Below are 23,838 nucleotides of genomic sequence, written 5' to 3' on the forward strand. Positions count from 1 at the left end.
CCTTCCCAAGAGAAAAATATATATATACTCACCCAGAAGAGCTCAGTTCCATACCCCCCCCCCCCCCCACAGTGCAAGCCTCTTTGTTAGGCGTTCAGGACAGGCAGGATCGGAGCCTGCCAGCAAATGACCAGATCAAAGTCACTGGATAAATTTTTCCAGGAGCGCTCTTGACTTCAGTACTGGTCCAAGCTGGTTTCTTCCGTCTGCCTTTAATGAAGGCCACCAAGCCTCAAAGCGGCTCAGTTTGTGGGAAGCTGAATGCAGCCACCTTGAAGAAACTTTGCCTTCAAGTCCCACTTCGGGCGCCAGAAATGTAAGGTCCCAAAATACACTTGAGTCACCAGAATGCCAAAGAGAGAGACTCAAGACGAGGCTTGCAAAAAAAACAGATTTTATTTATGGCCAAAAACAAAATACTGGGTGGCACTATATCCAGAACATACAGATACAATGCATGCGAGGAGATAGCCACACCTTGGGGAAGGTATGGCGTCCTTTTATACCCTCAGAGACGTCAGTTTAGTGCCCAACTCTGGCCTCCCAATCCAAGCCTGTGCATTCCTTGTTGCCCTGCAAGGGGGAATAGAAACTTCCCAATTAGTCATCTTGAGCATTTCTTTGTTTACTCAATTGGCCACTTAGGCCCCCTGGCCCTGGAAAGTAGGAGTCTATCCAGATCAACATAAATTAAGACTGAGATAGTACCATGCTCTTAGATGGCACAAGAAAGAAACAGGGAGAAGATTAATATGGGTTCAGGTCAAATGGCAGGGACATATGTCTGACAAATACCAGATACATTACAGGCCTAATAACAGAATATGTTTGTTACAGGAGATACAAATATAAAGGCATAATATATGTGATACAAATACAAAGGCATATGTGTATTACAAGAACCTAATGGTTACAGAATCTAGTATACCAGTATATCATATCCTAGCATTATTTATTATATCCTTATTATTGTTTCCCTTCAATACGTAATAAAATATAGTTTACAAATAAAATATAGTTTACGGATAAAAAGGAGTAGCAGTCATCTAAAAGCAGATTTTTTTAAACAAAATCATTTTTGCAGGAGTATTAATGTTATTTATATCAACAAGTAATTATTGACAATATTATTAATCATAATATTGGTAACGTGTTTAAAAATATAATTATATGGATATGAATACCATGTTTTATGAATAGAGCATGGGCAGATTGAAAAATGAGTGTTCTCAGTTCAAAAAAGTAATCAAAACTCAAAACAATGAATTAGTGCTGGCTGCTTGCTATCTGTGCACTTGAAAGCATTTGCAGATATCTGATTAGATCAGCGGTTCTCAACCTGGGGGTCGCGACCCCTTTGGGGGTCGAACGGCCATTTCACAGGGGTCGCCAAAGCCCTCTCTCGCCCCCCCCCGCCTTCACTCACCCTCACCCTCTGCCTCTGTTGGATCGCCGGCCGTTCGTTTACCCCGCCCACTCCCAATCTATTGCTGCCTCCGATGGCTAGAGGAAAAAAAACTGTTTAAAGTTTTGCCGCGGGGCTTCAAAGGGCCGCCCTAGAGCCAGTGGTGCAGCCGAACCCTTTGTTAAATTGCTGGCTTGCCCCACCCCTCCGCACCACTATTTATTGCCAATAAATAATGGTGGGCGAGGGGCGGGGGAGCCAGCAATTTAACAAATGGTTCGGTGTTTTTTTGTAATTTTATTGGCCCACGGAGCTTCAGCATAGGCTAATTAGCCCTTGCTTAGATCGGCTCCCAACCCCCAGCTGATTTGCTCTCAGCTGTTTTGCTCAGGGCTCTGCTGCTTGCTTGGAAAGAGTGCTGATTTTTTTCCCCCTATCTATGCTTAAAAACAAAACTGAAACTGCTTTGTTGTTGCTGCAACTTGGAAAATTAGGCAGGCAGATTTCTTTTCTTTTTCCTCACCAAAAAAGATAGGTGCAAACAACGGGAAATTTAGGGAAAAAGAGGAGATTTTAAAACACAAAAGAAAAAAAGCTCTATTTAACTAGGGAATTGTAATAATTGAGATACTATTAATTGTATATTGTGTTGAAAGCAGAAATGGTTAAGTTGTGGTTTGGAGGAATATATGGGGGAAATTATTTGGTTTATTATTATTGGTAAATATAATTAATTGATTTGTAAGAAATCGGATTGCATGGAAATAATTGGAATATTCATGTTCATATTGATTAATATACAAAAAATTTATATTAAAATGTTGAATTTATATTAAACAACTGTAATATTACATAATTAACCAATGTGAGGATGGATATAAAAATAGATGACAATGGGAAGGGGTATAATATAGAATAGAAGGGAAAATTGAATTTGATTAAGATTAGAGATGAAGATGAAGGGTAATATTGGTTTTTTACAAAAATAGATGAGGAATAAATATGGCAAAAAGGAAATATAGAAATTGTAAATTTAATTGAAATGACTAAACACTGTTTAAATTTATGAACCGGCCAAATACTCTGTTCAAAGAAAATACATTGTATGTTTGTATGTGTGTTTCTAATTATTGTTATTTATTCATATTTGTTCTCTCTTATTCTTTAAAGTTTAACAATTCATTCTTTATCTTAATATCTTTATATTTGTTTGGGGTTGGCTTTCTTCCCTTTCATCTTTTTTATGGTACAGCAATCTTTCTCCTCAAACCTACCACCTCTCTCTTTTCTTTCCTTCTTACTTTCTCTTCCTCCCCCTCTTCTTCTCCTCCTCTCTTCCTCCCTCTCTTACCCTCACTCCTACTCTAATTTCCCTTCCCTTCCTTCATCCCTCTCTATTGCTGTATCCTTTTATACATATGGACTACTCAGAGGGCTGAAAAAGTTATTTCTGACTGGTCCTCGCACTTTTGACCAGTCTTCGAACTTACGACTGTCCTCACATTTTACGTTTTTGCCCTATCTTGTCACCATGGTGAAGAGAAGCAGTTGTGAAATGAGTGACACATTGTTAAGAATGCTACAATGGGCATAAATGATGACCAGTCATAAGTGCGAAGACCGGTCAAAAGTGCGAGGACCTGTCAGAAATCACTTTTTTCAGCCCTCTGGGTAGTCCTTTTGTGCATATGGACTACTCAGAGGGCTGAAAAAGTTATTTTTGACTGGTCCTCGCACTTTTGACCAGTCCTCGAACTTACGACTGTCCTCACATTTTACGTTTTTGCCCTATCTTGTCACCATGGTGAAGAGAAGCAGTTGTGAAATGAGTGACACGGTTGTTAAGAATGCTGCACGGGCATAAATGTGAGGATGGTCATAAGTGTGAGGACCAGTCAAAAGTGCGAGGACCTGTCAGAAATGACTTTTTTCAGCCCTCTGAGTAGTCCCTATACACATAGCCATGGCCACCTGGTCACATGACCAGCTAGCCACGCCCACCCAGTCACATGACCTCCAAGCCATGCCCACAAAATAAGCCACGCCCACAGAACCGGTAATAAAAAAATTTAGAACCCACCCCTGGTTGGGGGTCACCACAACATGAGGAACTGTATTAAAGGGTCGCGGCATTAGGAAGGTTGAGAACCACTGGATTAGATGGTGTGAAGTCTTTGAAGGTTTTTGCAGAATGAGAGATTCATGATCTTGAAAATATCCATGAAAGGCATTACCTTGGTCTTAAAATAATCTCTTAATTCATTACTCCCACTGAAGCTATGTGTATTTTGCTTCCTAAGACAGTGTTGCAGCAAGTATTTGAAGATGGCTCTGAATACGGAATAAAGAGCGAACTTTTCTCAGGCTTGCCAAAAAGAAAGGTTCTGATTGATTTTAGGTGAGTATACAGGCTTATTTATTTTGGACCATGACTAATATACCATGCAGGTTTACAGATTGGTTATGTAAGTAACCGGTCTGAAAATCAGCATTGATTCATTGGCCTAAGATTGGCTTGGTTCATTTCTTTCTAGTAAAGCATGCAGTTTGGTTTAGGGATTATTGAAATCAATCTTTTTACATCTGAACATATGATATACTCGGGTTCAGTTATGACACAATTTTGTTGTGTCATATTGCAATAAAATATAGGAAAGAACGTGAATACAGATACAAAGTGCAATTTGGGGTTGCTGTTTTTTTGAAAGACCTGTGGTTTAGCATGTAATATATATTTCTGAAGGATGTCCTTCAGTATTGATTTTGTTCATAAGTGTTTAGTTTATTGCAGTGGAAATGCCCATGGTTCCATTTACTCTGCCATACTATATTGCCCTGATGGCAAACCTATGGCACGCATGCCAGAGGTGGCACACAGCGCCCTCTCTGTGGGCATGCGAGCCGTTGCCCCAGTTCAGCTGCGCCATGCATGAACGCGTGTCCCCCGCTAGCCAGCTGTTCTTTGGGTTTCTGCTGCGCATGCGCAGGGGGTGGGGCGCGTGCGGGGGGTGCGCGCACATGCACGGGGGTGGGGGGCCTGAGGGGGGGCACATGCAAGGGACTGCACACACTGCATTTTGGGGGTTCGGGCGCTCCCGCACGCATTCGGGCGTGCATGCCCGCGCTTTCGGCACTCGGTCCAGAAAAGGTTAGCCACCACTGCTATATTGTTTGCATTGATTAGTATGTCATTTGTGTTTTCCTTTACAAGCTTCACAGTGTGAGCTAAATGGAGAATATCTTTGTCCCACCTTAGCCATGAAAGCCAGTTGGGTGACCCTGGGCCAGTTTTTTTCTCTCAGCCCAACCTACCTCCCTGGATTGTGGAGGAAATAGGAGGAAGCTGTGTTGGATTTGTTCACCACCTTGAGTTATTTGTAAAAATAATAAAGGGGGGTTATAAATAGATAACAAGTGTTGAGATAAAGTCTGGTTTGACATCTCTATTCCTTTCTTGGAAGGTGAGGAATGGAATCTAAATGATGAATGTTCACCTTTCTTGCAGTTCACCCAACATTGCAAAGAAATTTCACGTTGGTCACCTGCGTTCTACATTAATAGGTAAGATCTAAATATAACTAAATTGTAGCCTATAAATGAGGAAACCTTCTGAATATGATGATGTAGTCTTAAGTGACAGTATTTGTAACTAGCCTGTGAACAGTAGGTGCTGATATACAAGACCCGGTGGCCTGGAGATGGAGCTCTTGCCTCACAATCAGGAGGTTGTGAGTTCAATCCTAGGTAGAGGCAGGTGTAGGGTGTCCTGCTTGGGCAGAGGGTTGGACTAGATGACCTGCAAGATCCCTTCCAACTCTTTTAACCTGTTAATGTTAATTTTTTATCTTAGTTACTTGATATTTAGTCTTAGGCTACACGATAAGCTTTGAGCTGCTTTGAAGACATTGCTAAATGGGTATTGCTTGTGTGCATTTTGAAAGTTTCTCAGAAGAGGACCAGATTGAGATAGAATCAAAGTCTTTTAAACAATGACTTTGGGAATAAGGAAAAAAATAACCAGCTAGTTTTAACTCAAATGTTGAAAGAGCAAAACTGAATTATTTTTCATCTAAGAACTTTAGATAATTCAAAAGTTCAAAAGAAAGACTCAGAATCAGCTTGTGACCTTTCTAGATAATATATATTAAATAAGAGCTATAGAAAAACTAGAGCCTACAGGTGTAATCCGTTCTTTTCAAGCCTGGAAATTTGCTTCCTCTGATTTGTGTTCCCTTACATTTATTACTTAATGTAGATTCATAGTTCTTCTTATTAAAATTAGGTAATGGGAACCTGGCAGGGAAGGTCACAAATGACAATTGTGTGACTGCAAGGTGCTGTGATAGTTGTAAGTGTGAGCCGTTTGCCACATCATGATCACATGACCAGAGGGGTGCTGGAATGACTGGAACTTTGAGGACCAATCGTAACCACCGCTTGTTTGGCACCAATACTAATTGTATCTTCAAACAGTCATTGACTAGTATTAACTGAAGAGTACCTATACAGTGTTAGAAAAGGGAGATCAGATTACATAAAATGAGCATTTGGGGATAAGAATACAGCTGGAACAAATAATTACTGTGATTTATTTTCAGGGAATTTCATAGCAAATATCAATGAAGCGATTGGACATCAAGTAACAAGAATAAATTATCTTGGAGACTGGGGCATGCAGTTTGGTAATTTTTTTTTTTTAATCGATCTAATGGTTAGTGTAACATAATCTAGGGCTGGTTATTTTGAACCTTGTTATAATGAGCTTTTTTTTAAATGAAAAGATTTCAATTCTATTGTGGAAATGAATATGAGGACCCAAAGCTGGCCAAGAGAGATTGGGTCATTTTTTAAACTGAGAATATTGATATGTGCAATTTGTAAATTCCTTTGCTCTTTTGATAATTCTTCTACACCTTAATGATAAATCACTGAACTTAATCTAAAAATCCATAAAACAATATTTACTGTAGGTATTGAACCATCCAGTCTATATCTATACATATTTGATTATACCAAAAACAATAAGAATGTGAAGGCAAGAAACTTTTTTAATTTCTCAGCAACAAATTCCCAAATGGCCATGTTCTTTTGACTGTAACAGAGGAGGAACCAGGTGCAAGACCCTCCTATGCTTGGAAGGCTGTTCTGGGATTGTATTTCACATTTGTAGTGAGATTTGGATAGGATCTAATGTTCTGTGGAAAAGTATATTATTTCTTTTACTCCCATGCAAGAAACTCCTGATGTTTGTTCTGGGGTCCTTTGAGTTTATATGATCATGGTTCAAAACATCAAATTTTCATATTTTTTTCAAATAGCAGTGCTTGCCTGATATATTTACTACAATTAGTTTCTGTTATTGTTTCTATTGTGTCCTTCTGAAATCTGCTGGGCAAGCAAACAAAGCTTCTGTTTTTCTGCAGTTATTATTTTGAATAGGATTTAACCTAGCTTTATTAATTCCATATTTACAGTCTGTGCACCTCACAGGCTGTGAGGCACTCTCAGCCTCACAGGCTGAGATCAGATAATAATGTCTGAGTTTAACAATTGTATTTTAGCTTTTATCACCACACTTAACACCCAGTGTGTCTTCTTACAGAGCACAAGCAATTAACCCAGAAAATCTCTGTGTTAATAAATTGCTGTTTAATCCAAGAATTCACAATAAAATTAAATGAAAAAAAGATAAGGAAAAAAATAGGGAAATAATAAAGGGAGGGTGAGAGAGCTGAAGAAATTATAGGTAACTGTAGAATTTTTTTTTAACATTCAGAATATGAAAATAAACCATGATTTATGCAGTAAATTATTCTCCTTTAACTCCCCTGCAAAATAGTAGAAATTACTGTTAATGAAACGAAGCAAGAGTGCAAAGCAAAAGGTTTAATATTGCCCAAATCTAAGATAAATTCAATATCCCTAGTTTGATCTTCAGGTGATCTGACCAGTATCCAAACAATGATATCCAAACATTAGATTGTGTTGGCTACCTCAGTGGCACTTTTCATATTATTGACACAAAGGGAGTTCCACTATTCATGGCAGAATAGTCCCAGCCTCTTGTACAACACCTCTCCCTGTCTCTAATCCCCCCCACCTTTAATATCTACACATTAAATGGAGATGTTTGTATTGTGAATCCTTAGATGACAAACAGGATTCAAGACCTTGTAAGCCAGATTCATAAACATCTGTATATGGTCATTTTTACAGTGCAGACTTCCATTGTTAATTTGTGAATGTCAGGACTCCTCAGCATTGGGAAGCTCTGCAGCTCCAGGATATTTTGTGTATTTCTTTGTTCCTTCAGATATATGTCTTCCATTTTTGAAAATTTGTAGTTACTGAGAAATAGTAAACATAATTTTAAAATATACCTTTAAAAATCAATGACATAACAAGAAGGCCCTGATATGCCTAGTAATCTCAGTGAGTTCTTCAAGGATCTCCAAATGTCTCCAGGAAGGGCCATATTTTCATGAATCTTCAAAAATATAGGGAAATAATCCAAATATGGTGGTTGGTGTGTATATTAGTTTATTCTTCTATAATGTTTGGGTTGTGTGTTTTTTAAAAAATCCTATTCTTTAAGCCAGCTCGAATAACTTTCTGATTGAGATCGCTTAGAAATCAGCAAGTAAACAATAAACATCAAGGATAAGCTAAATGGGATCTTCTTTGTGTAGAAAATAACTGCTTAATTTTGGAAATACTCCAAAATTAATAAGTTTCTTAGCAACTTAGTTTCCTTTTGGTTGTTTCTTCCAGTGTAACCTCTTTTTGCTTCTTCATTCCTTATGTTCATAATGCCCCCCCACTCCCCTCACACACCTTGTCATGATGTAAAAATCAGTCTTTAGGTATGAGTAGGTTTGTGCCATTCAGAACAAATTTTCTGTTTCCTTGTTTTATGCACATCCTTGCCTACCCTCAGTACAAATCCTGTTTCAGTATCTAAGAACACAATGTATGTCCTTTTATGTCACTTGATCAATATCCTTATAGCCAGTGGGCTATAATTTTATGGGAGTCAAAATTTATAGCATGCACAAATGTGTTTTTGGTTAGTATAATCTTGAGACTTATTTTATAAATTTAGACGATTTTACATCCACATTTTTATTACTGAAAATAGAAGAAAGGCAAGTTATTCACTTATTTTACTTTAAAAAAATTCTTTTGTTACATGAGAAAGAATTACTTTTTTCAGGGCTGTTGGGAGCTGGCTTCCAGTGGTTTGGTTCTGAAGAAAAACTAAAATCTAACCCTTTGCAGCATCTTTTTGAGGTATGTTAATATAGTGGTACTCTATTAAAATCATAATGTGAATGCCCCTAAATGTATCAACCCTTCAATTCTTTCTTTTTTTAATATTTTTATTTTGCTTTCTTGTTTGTATTGCCAGACTTCTGGAACAAAATGAATTCCTTAAAAATGGTAAAAAAAACTATTGGGGTAGTGGTCTTTCCTTGTTGAGCTTCCTGTGATCCTTGCCATTGTGGTGAAGATTACAGGATTTTGAACCTGGAATGTCTTGAATACAAAGTAAAGGTTTCACCATGGGCTGTTGTAATCTTTTGTTGATGGAGAAGACTTTCAGTTTGAATTGTCCTGTATTTTTCTTTTTTTAAAAAAAAATTACAGGTTTATGTACAGGTCAACAAAGCTTCAGAAGAGGATGAAAATATTAAAACTCTGGCACAAGATTTCTTTAGAAAATTGGAAGCACAGGAAGAAGAGGCTGTGTCATTGTGGCAACATTTTAGAGATGTTAGCATTGAAGAATATGCTCGGGTGTATAAGGTGCTGACTTGAATCTTTTCTTTCAGTATTTAGGAATTATCACAGTCTACGTATAACAACACTTGAATATCTTTGCATTTCTGAAAAATGTGCATCCTTAGAATTCCCTGACACAATATGATTCAGGCCACTATATGGTCCACTATATGATTTAGAAAGAGAGATAGTTTTATTTTAATCAGTGACCAGCTTAGAACAACCTATAACAAAATCCAGCAATAGAGACATAACATACTTAAATAAAAATAAAATAATGCAGCATTGGTGCATATGAACGTGGTGTATATGAAAATTAATTAAGAAAAAATAGCTAAATTAGTTGTAAGTGAAGTTTATTAAGCAATAATTGACAATGTAGAAACAAATTGTATTGTAAAATCTAACAAAATATTCATGATGAGTTATAATTAAGATGATCAAGGATAGATGAAACAGATGTAAAGAGATATATGAAATGGATAGGTGCGTGTCATTTGGAGTAATACAGTAGTGGCCCAAATTGTGGAAACCTTTTGGGAAAAGTGTATTTTCTAAAACTAGCTAATAACACCACTTTTTTTTTGGAGTAGTACCATAAAATTACGGTATATATCAATGTAAAGATAATCAAAAATGTAATGCAATAACTTTTATGAAGGATTTGCTATTAGAATAGCAGTTACAGTATAAAGAAGAAAAGTGAAACACGTGGAAAAACGAGATATACAAAAATTATCACATCAGTTAATACTTATTTGGGTAACCTTTAGCATGAATTAGGGTCTTACAACATCTTCCCATGGAATGAACCAAGTCTTTTAGTTCTGCAGCTGTTATAATATGAAACCAAGATTGAATGATTGCTTCTATTAACTGGGTTTTATTGCTGGGTCGCTTCTGACTAACAAGTTTCTTTAGTCGGTTCCATAGACTTTCAATTGGGTTAAGGTCTGGGCTATTCCCAGGCCATTCCAGCAGTGGAATATGATTATCTGGAAACTCCAAAAAAAGTGGTGTTATTAACCATCAAACCTCAAAAATACACTTTTCCCAAAAGGTTTCTACAATTTTGGCCACTACTGTATAATATTCTGGTCATTGTTTTCATTTTGTTTTTTGTTTCACATAGCCTGCACATGGAACCTTGCTAATTTAGTGGAATATCTGTAGGATAGAATTCAATATAAAAAACCTTTTGTGAATTAATAGCATATTAATGGAACAATAATATAAATGTCAGCAATTAAATTTGGCAAAGTATTGTAACATTCCTACATGACAGAATAGGATTTTCTCTTTTTTTTTCAATATCTCTTGATTTTCTTTTTAAACTCCATTTTCATTTGCTGTGTCTATTTTGGTTTAGTCTCTAGAAAGTGTTCAAGCAGGAAGCCATCAGAAGTGCAGAGATTACAAGCCTGTGCTGAGTGGGAATTCTGGGGTTTACAGCCTTTTGTCAGAAGGGAATGGTCTCATAGTTGACATTATTCTTGCTGATTGTAATTATTTTCCTCTTTTCTTGATGGATTGTCCAGCGTCTCGGAATCTACTTTAATGAATATTCTGGAGAATCATTTTATCAAGAGAAAAGTAAAGAAGTTCTAAAGAGGTTGGATGCAAAAGGACTTCTTACAAAAATGTATGAATAGATTCTTTATTTCCAGTTTTTTGAAATGCCTGTTTCTGTGTCTTAATGTATTGTATGTTGAGTGCAAGCTATGTCACTTTAAAGCTGGACCATTTGTCTGAACTATATTTTTAATATTTGCTGATTTAAATAACTAACATAACTTTGTGAATACTGACATGCAGATACAGAGGAAAGTTTCACTCAGAGATACTTTATTTGGGAAGGGGGCAACATATACATCTTTAAGATGAGAAATGGAATCTGAAATGTTTACAAAACTTGCAGGCCTGAGGTAAATAATGGTGAACTGCCAGCTCCTCATACTTCCATATGTACCTTTCCTTCCATCCAGCAGACAGCATAGGACAGAAGAAAAGTCATCAATACCATCTTCAGCATTCTATGGTATTTGTCATGTATTACCTTAAAGGTTCTTTAGGACAATCTTACCTAACTAGATGTCTCTAGATCTATGGAGCTAAAGCTTTTTTTTTTCCACAGCCAGAACTAACATTGGCCAAGCTGTCTGTGAATTCTGAGATTTTTTTAAATCCAATCTAGCCTCAAAAATTCTGTAACACAAATAGGAGTACATGTACATAGGAGTACAGTTAGAGTATATGTGAACTGAACAAGATCTTGTGTTCAGATTTCCCTTCTTCCTTTTCTTCCTTTGCCATTGTAATTTGTAAAGGAAGGTTATTTCCCCAAGATCTATATTTTTGCTGTGTTTTAGTTCAAACATGGTGATTTAAAGTCATTTCTGATTAAGTGCTGAAGAAGCTAATGTCAAATCTTCCTATTTTAAATTTGATTCATTAAGCCAGCTTTTATTTGAATCACAAAACCTATTTTGCGTGTAGTAGCAAATAAGAAGTTGGGGAAAACAAACTACAGTGTATTATCCCAGCAGCTTTGGAGGAGGGGGAATCTTTTGTACATGATAATGAAATGCAATAATGAGAAGCCCTTTGATGACCAGGGGCTGTTTTTAATGTTGCCCAGTTGAACGAGGGCTGCAGTAGGTAAATTGGGGCTGTATTATATACATGGCACTGTGACTTTCTTTTTTGTTTGAGGGAAGCACTTTTAAAAAGCACATTGAGCTTTTTTTTCAGGGTTTACAATTGCCTTTTTTATTTCCCATTAACATTAAACCACAACTTCAAAGCATTTTTATATCTTTCTTGCAATATCCTTAAATTGTTAATTATTGACATACCAGAACACTATCTGTCTGCCTGTCTGTCTGTCTAGCTATCTATTATCTAGCTAGCTAGCTAGCTGGATGGATGGAAGTGGATATTAAGAAAACCATTACAATTCCTTCTTGCAAGTAGTTTGTTCAATGCTTTTTTCATCATTTTCAGAGAAGGAGTAGGAAAAGTTTGTCTTTCTGAAAATGGAGACCAGGTTGCTGTGATGCGTAGCGATGGAACTTCACTTTACTTAACAAGGCAAGCATGTTGTGTGATTATCAGTAAACAGCACATTATTTCAACCCTATTGATATATTTAATAGACTATTGCTGGTAGACAGATATAATCACAAACTGCTTATGATTTTGAAAGGTAACATAGAAGTTTTTTTAAAAAAATAAATAAATAAAATAAATGAATATTTCATTTGGAGGATTTATCAGTTCTTCATGTTTCATTTCCAGAGATCTTGCTGCTGCTATAGACCGAATGGAAAAATATAACCCTGACATTATGTTATATGTCGTAGGTATTCTATGCTTTATATAAATTGCTTTGGTAGACGATGAAGATGTTAATGTACTTTTTATAAGTATCTTAAGCATTTTAAGAAATTTTATTAGATTTGAGCTAACCATTTCAAAAGATAAGTGTTTTCTAAGAAAATAATGATATCATAATATGCTGTTCACCAATAAAGGAGAATATTTGTAACTCAGGTTTTTATGGCCATATGCTGATGAGTCCCAACTTCTCTAAGCTTGATAGGCACTGCTGGTAGATTCAGGAAACCTGCAATTCAGTGACATCAGATCAATGTCTTGTTTGACAAAACTAGTCTTTTCCAACCAAGTGTCCTTTAATTCCTTTACTGTAATTAGGTTGGACAGTCATCTCTGTTTATGGCAATTATTTTTTCTGCAGTCCTAACTATCCGTTGAAGTCTGTACCTATCCTGTCTAGTTGCTGTACCAAACCAGATGGTTATAGATGTACAGATGACAGATAATTCTTCTGTATAACTGTATCAGCAGCTTCTTGGATAGTTTGAGCTTTCTTTCTTTCTTTTTTTTTTAATTTGATTTATATGCCGCCCTTCTCCGAAGACTCAGGGCGGCTTACAATGTGCTCAGCAATAGCCTTCATCCTTTTGTATATTTATACAAAGTCAGCTTATTGCCCCCACAACTGGGTCCTCAGCTTTCTGAGTTGATGCAGGAAGAACAATCACAACAAAGAATGTTATAATATGAAATAATATATTACTATTTTAATACTAATATACTATTATGATATGATATAATACATTATAATTATATAATTATAATTATATAATTATAATTATAATATAATAATATTATAATTATAATATAATATGAACGTGTTATAGTCTGAAATATAGATAAGCCTTCCATTGCCCCAGTTATGATTTGAACATCAGAACTTTTCCTATTTTCCGAAGAAAACACACGGGATAAATCCAATTTTCATAGCATTATTTTTTTCCTTGGAAATCAACTGTGACAATGCTTTTTGCATTTGATTGTTATGCACTAAATGACTAAATTGTTTTCCCCCTCTTCTAAGACAGATAAAAGTCAGAGCTTGCATTTTCAACAGATGTTCCAGATTCTGAAATTACTTGGTTTCAGTTGGGCAGAAAGGTAAATGTGAACATATCAAGACATTTAGTTTTTTTAAAAAACAAATAAACTGAACAATGGTATTTTTAACATTAGAAGAGGAAAATGTGACAAATCAAGTGTTCTAAATTTTTAGATGGACAGAGTATGTCTTTATGCCAGAGTAAGGCTGTGAAATGCTATTAGTTCTGTTTCCTGTTGGAGGGTTAATTGGTTGCTTGTAAAATGTTTCAACAGCAACCACTTCATTAAGATTCTCATTCAATATTGAAGATATGAATCTCAGAGAACATTTTATACTTAGGAGAAGACACCCTTGTGTTGAATAAGCAGCAGCAGATAGGAGAAGGTGAAATTAATCTTTTCTAATGTAAATTACCACATTGGAAAGTGATTGATTTGTGGTTAAGCAAATATGAAGTTGCTCTTAACTGATTTAGGTTAAGCTTGTAAGATGAAAATAAAAATAAAGTTGGTAATAATGTGTGTGTGTTCTCTTTGTCTTCCGTGTATAAAGGCACATTGTTGCCATGTCAAGCCTTCCTACAGAATTATTGATATGGTAAATTTTTCTGTTAAAAATATAGTTCATATTATAGCTATAGCACGGGCAATGGAAGAAAGGATGTTTATGTAATGAACACATGTGGATATAACTGGTATCTAATCCTTTTTTGGAGGGAATAAAGTCTGAAACTGTAAAGCAAACCTCCACTCCTATCGGTACATGTATTAGAGTAGAGTATGAGAAACTATTCTCGACCATAAGTAATATGTACGTATAGAGCACTTCATACTTGGATTAGTAGTTTATTTATTAGATTCATATTCGACTTTTCATTTAGAAGCTCAAAACAGCATTTACAGCATTTCCTTCACCACTTTCCCCTCACTTCAGCAATTTCTGTGAAATAGAGCTTCTGTGGCTGAGGGTGGAAGTAACGTATTTTTCAGAGATCAGGTTTAACTCTAAAAGTATGAAAATGCCATTCTTATTGCGGGATATGTTCAGGGATGGGTTCTACTTACCTTTACTACCGGTTCGCACACGCACTCTTCTGCACATGTGCAGAAGCATTTTTATGATGTCGGGGTCGGTGGGCGGAGCCTCCCGCCGGTTTTACTACTGGTTCTATAGAACCGGTGTGAACTGGGGGTAACCCACCACTGGATATGTTCGTAGTTTCTAAGGTGGAGAAAATGTCACTTTTTATCTATGATGTATATTAGACTCATCAGTTATCAGAAGTTGTTGAGCATAAGATGGACTAATGTTTTTGTCCTCTATGTTTGTAGGTGTCAACATGTACCCTTTGGGAGGATTCAAGGCATGAAAACTCGACAAGGAGAAGTGATTTTCTTAGAAGATGTTTTAAATGAAACTTGTTCCCTGGTATTAGAAAGACGTGCCTCAACAAAAAGTTAGCCAATAAATTTTCTCTGTTAAATTAATATTTTATTCTGATTCTAGAAAAAAGACTACAAGTATGTGTGCTTCACCACTCTATAGCGCAGTCAAAGCCACAATTAATTCAGCTTCTTTTGCTTTCCATATACGGACCTCTTTATCTGTAACCTATATTTCAATCTTTAAAAGATCTTTTAAATCTTTAAAAGATTACTAGATCTTTAGAAGATCTAGTAATAAAATATGTTTAAGTAATCAGGAAAATAAAATTTTATCATTCTACTCTGAAGGCATTCTGTCAGTCAGTGAAATTATATCCTTTTTCAAGACTTCTTTGACTAATTTAGTTTTTTCAGTTCGTATTTATTTATTTATTTACTATTAGATGATACTTTACCATTTTGAAACGTTTTGCATTATTTATTCTTTTCTGTATCTATCAGTTGTAGCTTTAATATCTGACATTGCTTGGATTAGGTCTCTAACACAATCCCATTCTAAATTGTTTCTCTAAAAGATAATTTTCACATGTATTGATACCCAGTATAGAGTTGGAAGAATATTGGAAACTTTGAACAATTTAAAAGACTTCTACACTCATTTTGAAAAATGAAGTTATTTAATCATTGCTGATGCCACAGTATGTTAGAAATGTATCCTGCTTCCCCGAAAATAAGACATCCCCTGATAATAAGCCCAATCGTGCTTTTGAGCGCATGTGCTAAAATACACCTCCCTCCCTCCCCCCCCCCCCGAAAATATTTAAACACATGTGTCCCATTTCCCCTGGTTAGGGTTAGGGAGACAGAGCTAAAAATCAGGTAAGACAGACGGCAAGAGGAGCCCTGTCTTACTCCACGTGCCCCAAAATAATAAGACCTCTCCAAAAATAAGGCCAAGTGCTTATTTCGGGGTTCAAAAAAATATAAGGCAGGATCTTATTTTCAGGGAAACACAGTAAAAGGAAGCTGAATCTCCAAGGGGTTTTTTAAATAGCAGTGGGATACAAATCTAATAAATAAATTACAAAATTATGTATATATGTTTTCCTCATTTTGTTAACCATAGTCAAGATATGACAAAGAGCATGTTCCTATTATCTCCTATAACTAAATAGACCACTTCATAAAGAAAGGTTTCAGAAGCAGCTTCTACCAGCAGCCTTCTGTATCTGTTGGTGAAATAACGGCTTTTCTCCTTTTATCTGGTCAGCCACAAAAGAATGTGACAATCCTCCTGAGACCGCAGAACGGATTGGGCTCGCAGCACTTATCATTCAGGTCTGTCATCTAATCAATGGCAAGATCAGTTTCAGGCATGCTGAAAGCTATCTAGTCAGTTCTTGAATAATTTGTCATTTCAGGACTTCAAAGGCCTTTTATCGTCTGACTATCGGTTTAACTGGGATCACGTTCTTCAAAGCAAAGGCGATACGGGTGTCTTCTTACAATATACACATGCCAGGCTGCACAGGTATTGAGGGATGATTTGGGCCCCATTTTTTTCTGAGTTGGCCTTCATCTGGGTCAGAATGAAAGTTGTCTGCAAGCAAAAGGGATTGGGAACTTTTCTGCTGCGGCTTCAGTGTGCTTAAATAAGATGAAATACATAGAGCAGGCAAGTGGGCAAGTTTTACTAAAGGGTTCCATCCATTTCATATAATGAAATGTTTTCCTTTTGTTCTCCCAAAGCACGTATCTGCTTTGAAGAGTTCCCATAATTCCTATGAATACAACTATAGAGTATTTCTGTATTTCCATAGAGGCTGCAAAATTTTCAGTAATAAGAGTCTAGTTCTGGAATATAGTAATGGAAACAATCCTAATTTTAAACAGGAAGCAGAACTCAATAGAGTATAAAAAGAATTAACCATTTTAGATTTTTTTAATGTATAGAATATAATATATAATCCTGATATAATTGCCCTGTTGTTTATATACAGCCCACCAAGAAGCAAAGAACTGCTTTGAAGATTTGGTAGTTTGCCTTTCCCTTTTCTTCTGAAACCACAACTGTGCAATTTGCTCTAACTTTTTTGCTGTGATCAGTCAAATGCTTGTACCAATGTACCATTTCCACAAAACAACTGAGGTCCTTTTAAGATTGTGCTGTGCTATTTTATTTCATTCTTGCATGATTTGGCTCAGTTGAAGTGGAACAAGTTTAAAGTCCAAGTGTTTTGCTTCAGTTATTACTTTCCTCTATGTTATCTTAGGGATGTGGTGGCTCAGTGGCTAAGACGCTGAGCTTGTCAGTCGAAAGGTCGGCAGTTCAGCGGTTCAAATCCCTAGGGCCGCGTAACAGGGTGAGCTCCCGTTACTTATCCCAGCTTCTGCCAACCTAGCAGTTCGAAAGCACATAAAAAATGCAAGTAGAAAAATAGGGACCACTTTGGTGGGAAGGTAACAGCGTTCCGTGCACCTTTAGTCATGCCGGCCACATGACCACGGAGACGTCTTCGGACAGCGCTGGCTCTTCGGCTTTGAAACGGAGATGAGCACCACTCCCTAAAGTCAAGAATAACTAGCACATATGTGCGAGGGGAACCTTTACCTTTATGTTATCTTAAACAAGGCATTGCATGTTTGGTTGCTGATGAGTACCGAGGAAGTGTTATTTCATTATAATAATGGTTTTCAGATTTTAGACTGATGCCTAAAAACTTTTCAAATTTTATAATACAAGTTTAATCCTAGATACTTGCTGCTGCACTATTAATGGATTAGAGACCTTCCCCCTCAACCCATCCTAATTCATAGGGATGTTGTAATGGGTAGTCCACCAGGGCCTGGTGGCTCAGCAGACTGATAGCATTGTGATTAACACTAGCTGTCTGCAATTACTGTCAGTTCGAATCTCACCAGGCTCAAGGTTGACTCAGCCTTCCATCCTTTCTAAGGTCGGTAAATTGAGGACCCAGTTTGTGGGGGCAATAAGCTGACTTTATATAAATATATAAAAGTATGAAGGCTATTGCTTAACGCATTGTAAGCCGCCCTGAGTCTCCGGAGAAGGGCGGCATATAAATCAAATTAAATAAATAAATAAACTGCATGGAGACTCTGTGCTTACTGACTTGAGTTCCTACAGGAAAGACAGCTTATCAATGAAATAACCAACGCACAATTTCAAAGGTATTTTGACCTTCAGTGTTACTGACAGTTTTCTCTTCCCCTCCCTAGTTTAGAAGAAATATGTGGTACTGTCAATCAAGGCACTCCCGTGAACCCTGCCTGTTTACAAGATCCATTAGCAATATCCTTACTTCAACATCTTCTCAGGTACTTCAGCATATTCTCAAGTTTCTAATGCAGTCCTTGTACTATATGGAACAGCACTGAATACAGTTTATATGCTTCTGTTAATTATGTTTGGTCTTGCTATGCAATAGTTCCTGAAGACAGTTAATTGCCTATCCAAGTAGATAACTGGTTTAGAATCAACAAAATGCTAACTGTAGCCTAGAAAAGTTGGAAATAAAATATCACTGTTTGAAGTGTTTTTACGTTATTTCCTTGCTAAAAGTCTCCTTAGAATCAGTCTAAGGAAACAGCCAGAAAGCATTAAGTATGCTTTATATTCCATTGGCATCTTGTTCATCTGTGATGCCTGCAGAAATGGACTGTGGTATTTATTAGCTATTACTGTTTGGAACAGCAGGCATTTTAAAGGTGCCTCAGGCTATTCATGATGTGCAGCATAGTGCCATATACGTTAAAGTGCAAGTGTGCCCAGCTGCGCTTATTGAGTTAGAGGAGACATTTTGAAGTAATATTTACCAAAAAAATGTTTTAAAGATGTGTAAATGTATAAAAATGGAGGGAACACAGAATAGCTTGTTAGATTTCACAACTGAAGAGGAAAGAGCAGACGAGGGCATTTACCATATTTTTCAGAGTATAAGATGCACTTCCCCCCCCAAAAGAGGGTGGAAATGTTGGTGTGTGTTATACACCGAATACAGCCATTTTTGGCCCCCCAAAACCCTACCCAGCTTGTCCCATTTTTGTGAAAAATGGGCCCGTTTCGCCTGTTTGTCACAAAAAAGGGGGCGTTTTTGCCCTCAGCCAGCCGCCCGTCACAAAAATGGGCAAAAAACAGGCCCATGTTTGTGAAAAATGGGACGCACAGAGGGTTTGGTAGGCCTGCAGAGTGCTCCTGGGAGCCGGGGAGGGCAAAAACTTTTTTTTTCTTACTAACCTCTTCGAAATCTTGGTGTGTCTTATACACCGCTGCGTTTTATAGTCCAAAAAATATGGTATGTAAGTCACTAATTAGCTATTAATAAATATGGGATTCTGCTACTGCACCACGGTATTTAAGGCCAGGTTTGAAAGATATTTCAAACTACATTTTTCTCTCTCTCTCTCATCTTCCACCATCCCCCATGCTAAAATAAAAAAGAGAAAAAATGACTGTTATTCCAGTACTGTATTCTCAGCAAATACCGGGCCATTTGAAGCAATAATCTAACCACCTTTTCAGATAAGCAAAATGGTGGTTAATTGTATGGCTGGTACTGAACAAAAGCTAATGTATAGATAGCAGCTATTTGACAGTATTTTTTCCCGGAATAGTTACTCCAACTGTGGAAGTTTTAATATGCAGCCCTTCACTCAAAGAGGCAGGTATGCTGAAGAATCTGATCTGATATGACAGTAAAGCTGGAATAGAACTGAGATGTGAATGTGGCTTCTGTTGTTTTTTTTTTTTTTTATCAAAAGCTCCTAAATGTGTTCCTTTCTCCCTTCAGATATGATGAAATTATTTACCAATCTTCACAAGATCATCAGCCGAAACATATTGTTAATTATCTATTTAAACTCAGGTAAAAGAAACAAATGTTGGAGTCTTTGAACAGAACAGATACATTGCTTTTAAAAGTATTTAGCCTCAAAGCAGATAGTTTGATATAATCAAATTCAGTTTTTTCAAACTGAAGGCTTCAGTGTGGTAATGAGTGGAGATGTTGGACTAGGCATGAGGAGATTAAGATCCAAGTCCATCCTCAACCATGGAAATTCATAGGTGATTCTGAGCCAATCAGTCTTTCAGATCAACTTACTCAAAGTCTTTGTCTTGGCATGAAACAAAACTCATTCAAAAAACTCTTTTTTCATTTTTACAATGCCCATCAATTTCAAAATCAGTACCTCGTTAGATCAAAAAATAGTATATGTTCTTGAAAACCTTCAAGTGTGCCTTCTTTTAAATAATTTTGCTTCACCTGGCTTACTTTTCAAGCTGAAGGTTAACGATTGACCGATGATTTACATAATATCAAAAAGGATGTGGTTTCTGCAAACTTCATTTTCCTATGAAATATTCCAAATGCCTTAAGCATTTTGCTGAATGCTGTATATTATTGGCCCGAATCACTGGTGGAAAATCAGTTCTTGAGAAGCCTTTGGACAAAACTGTCTTTGTCAAAATCCGATGACGAACTTTCCAGAGATCATAAAAAGAAACTAGTTTTTCTTGTTGAGATACATTCCATTTTTAAACATGACATTTCCTGGAACAACCTACCAGAAACAGGAAAACTTTTTAAGACTGGGAGCAAAATTATACTTTTTGTGATTTTAATGGTATTTAAAGAAATGAACACTGCAGCAAAATCCTAGCTAGTCTTTCAAGGGTATTTTATTCTCCCACATCTGTATTTTTCATCCCTTGCAGTAGTTACTCAGCATCTCATGGGTACTGAGCATGCTCAGTCTGGTTGGGCTATTTTATTCCTAGAGCAGGGGTGTCAAACTCAAGGCCTGCGGGCCGGATCCAGCCCACAGGATGCTTTGATCTGGCCTGCGGGACTGCCCTGGAAACAGCAAAGGACCGGCCCGCAGTGCCTCTGCCAGCAAAAACAGAGTTTGAGAGAGCTGCGCATGGCCTTCCCAAGCTCCGTTTTCACTGGCATAGTGCTAGCAAAACAAACTACTAGCAAAAGTGGCATTTGATCACAAGGCAAGGAGGCATCAAGAAATGTTTCCCCTTTTGTATTTGAGCATCCAAGAAGGGACAGGAAAGGAGAAAGGGAAAGAGGAAAGACAAAGAAAAAGAAGATGGGAAGAAAGCATGGAAGGAAAGAGGGGAAGGAAGAAGAAAGGAGAATGAAGAGGGAAGGAAAAAGAAGAAAAGGGAAAAAGGAAGGAAGGAGATTATAATGAGAAGGAAGGAGGGTGAATAGATCTCCCCAGCCCTGCCCGGGCCACCACAGGTGTCCCCAACACGAGTGATGTCAAGCTGGCCATGCCACCTCTGGCCCCCCTGAGGTCAAACACAACCCTAATGTGGCCCTCAATGAAATCGAGTTTGACACCCCTGCCCTAGAGTCTTACTATCCAGGTTGCTTTTATCTCGTGTACGTATGTGGAATAATTTTGTTTTCATAAGATACCTCAAAGGATGAAATTAAGATCCATATATGTTATACTGTGCAGCAGATGGGCTTGGATATAAAGTTGACATTAGTGAAAAGAAAAAAAATGCAGCGTTCCATTAATTACTGTGCACATGGTAGGTCAAGACTAAATTGACACACCATTACCATTAGAGAAATATGTAACGCATTTACCTCATTAGTGAATTAAGCCATGTTATAGTTTTGCATAATACATTGACTCACAATCTATCCAACCAGGCTACACAAGTCACGAACAGGGTTTAAATTGTTCAATTGGTTGTGCATATGTAACCACTAGATGTTTAACTGGGCTGGCTATACAAGTTACAGGAAATCACCCAATATATAAGGTAAATTCAACTTAAAGTGAGTCAGCACAGTGTTTCCCAACCTTGTGTCCTCCGGAATGTTAAGACAATAATATCCAGAAATCTTATTGCTTCTGCCCACTGGGAATTCTTGGAGTTGTCCTAACATAACTAGAATTTACAAGGTTAGGAAAGGCTTTTGCAGCAGAGTATACAAAGGCCGGATCAGTTCAACACAGAGCAAGCTTGGTTATGGTGAGTTACTATTGTAGAGCTTGAACAAAGATTATGAATGTGGATTTTTCCCCTCAAACAACACTCTTCTTCTCGGTCAGAAACAAGGATTAGCATCCTCTAGCTAACAATGGCAGTTCTATATGCTTCATAGCCCTTGCAGTGTTTTGCCAAAAAAGATGTTCTTATTTCTTCTGAAACTTAAGCATGTGTAGCTCAGCTAGAAATCAGCACTACTTTCTTTGTGGCTGCTTGGTTTAGGGTTGCTCTCTTTTGGAAAGTGTGTTCTCAGGCTTGGTATTTCTGTTTTAGTCATTTAGTATCTGCAGCTCACAGAAATCTCCCTGTGAAGGGCAGCCCTCTGGAACTCGCTCAGGTAACATTAATTTTATTTTATTATTTATTAAATTTATTGAATGTATATGCCACCCATCTCATGATCCAGCTTACAATACAATAATAATTCTCAGTGTTTGAATGTAATTTGTTATCCCTAAGCAGTAAACCTGGAGAAAAACCTCTTGTGGAAAGATTGCTGTTGAAGGGTGGAATATGAGTTAAAGGAATAAATGAATGGCAGGGTTTTGTATCTGGAAACATGAGAAAGGGAGGATAAAATTATTGCAGAAGCTTGGCTTGTGGACTAGGATGCTGTTCTTTTGAAGGCTGTAATATTAAGAGGCCACAAATCAAAACTCAGACTGTTCTTATATCCATGTACAGACAATACATGCAAAGTACAATTCGGAGTAACAGCTGACTGGGAACTCTAAGAACAGTAAACCTAAAATATTCCAGGTTGAATATTTTAGGTTGTGCATCACCGGCTAGATACAGGATAAAGCCATTTCATATCCTTGTAACTTCCTATGAAAAACAGAAGGAACCCTTGAAAAAGCAGTTTTGTGCTGCATGAGCAGAAATAATACATAAATGTGCATCACTAAAATGTTTTATCTGGAGAGGGTCTCTGACACTTCAGAAATAGAGTGAGAAAACAAAGGTATTGGATGCAGATTTCCACCCTCACCCCCACTGAGAGGAACTTGATGTATATGAGAAGTCACTAGGCAGCAGACAAATATCCAAGTATATGCAGGAATAAGGTTAATGATTATTAGGGAAATAGAGGTACATTGATGCAACATAAATACTGCATCTAGTTTTGGTTACCACACTATAAAAAGATGTTGAGACCCTAGAAAGAGTGCAGAGAAGAGCAACAAAGATGATTAGGGTGCTGGAGGCTAAAACATGAAGAACGATTCCAGGAACTGGGCATGGCTTGTCTAGTGAAGGGAAAGACCAGGGGAGACATGATAGCAGTGTTCCAATATTTAAGGGGCTGCCACCGAGAGGAAGGGATCAAGCTATTTTCCAAAGCACCTGAAGGCCAAACAAGGAACAATGGATGGAAACTGATCGAGAGTTTCAACCTAGAAATAAAGAGAAATTTTCTGACACTGAGACAATCAACCAATGGAACAGCTTGCTTCAGAAGTTGTGGGAGCTTCATCACTGGAGGCTTTCAAGAAGAGACTAGACAGTCATCTGTCAGAAATGATATAGGGTCTCCTGCTTGAACAGGGAGTTGGACTAGATGACCTACGAGGTCCCTTCCAATTCTGTTATTCTATTCTTCTCACAGAAGAAACTACTTGCATCAATAAAGTGGGAAAGTTCCCGTGACCAAATAATGTATACAAAATCTGCTTTGTGCTAATGGCCAGGGTCTCCTTTGGGGAAGTGGAAGAAACCTGGAGGTAATAAAAGAAGCAGATCCTCACAATGATCAAGCTGCAAATATCTTACATTATATATA

The 23,838-nt window shown here is 37.3% G+C and overlaps 1 protein-coding gene across 1 annotated transcript in view; it reads left to right on the forward strand.

The window, feature by feature from the left end:
- Positions 1–23,838, forward strand: part of RARS2 (arginyl-tRNA synthetase 2, mitochondrial) — a 33,910-nt gene that overhangs the window by 8,518 nt on the left and 1,554 nt on the right. Inside the window, exons 5-19 of the mRNA XM_070954073.1 lie at positions 3,706–3,803; positions 4,911–4,966; positions 6,004–6,087; positions 8,619–8,695; positions 9,053–9,211; positions 10,726–10,829; positions 12,191–12,277; positions 12,485–12,545; positions 13,608–13,684; positions 14,960–15,084; positions 16,284–16,351; positions 16,435–16,544; positions 18,254–18,352; positions 19,825–19,899; positions 22,329–22,392. Coding sequence (XP_070810174.1) covers positions 3,706–3,803; positions 4,911–4,966; positions 6,004–6,087; positions 8,619–8,695; positions 9,053–9,211; positions 10,726–10,829; positions 12,191–12,277; positions 12,485–12,545; positions 13,608–13,684; positions 14,960–15,084; positions 16,284–16,351; positions 16,435–16,544; positions 18,254–18,352; positions 19,825–19,899; positions 22,329–22,392 — 1,344 coding nt within the window. The remainder of the gene's footprint in view (positions 1–3,705; positions 3,804–4,910; positions 4,967–6,003; positions 6,088–8,618; positions 8,696–9,052; positions 9,212–10,725; positions 10,830–12,190; positions 12,278–12,484; positions 12,546–13,607; positions 13,685–14,959; positions 15,085–16,283; positions 16,352–16,434; positions 16,545–18,253; positions 18,353–19,824; positions 19,900–22,328; positions 22,393–23,838) is intronic.

The sequence above is a fragment of the Pituophis catenifer genome, unplaced genomic scaffold, assembly GCF_029215685.1.
Source record: "Pituophis catenifer annectens isolate HBS135680 unplaced genomic scaffold, rPitCat1.0.hap2 SCAF_1, whole genome shotgun sequence".
NCBI classification, from domain to species: Eukaryota; Metazoa; Chordata; class Lepidosauria; order Squamata; family Colubridae; genus Pituophis; species Pituophis catenifer.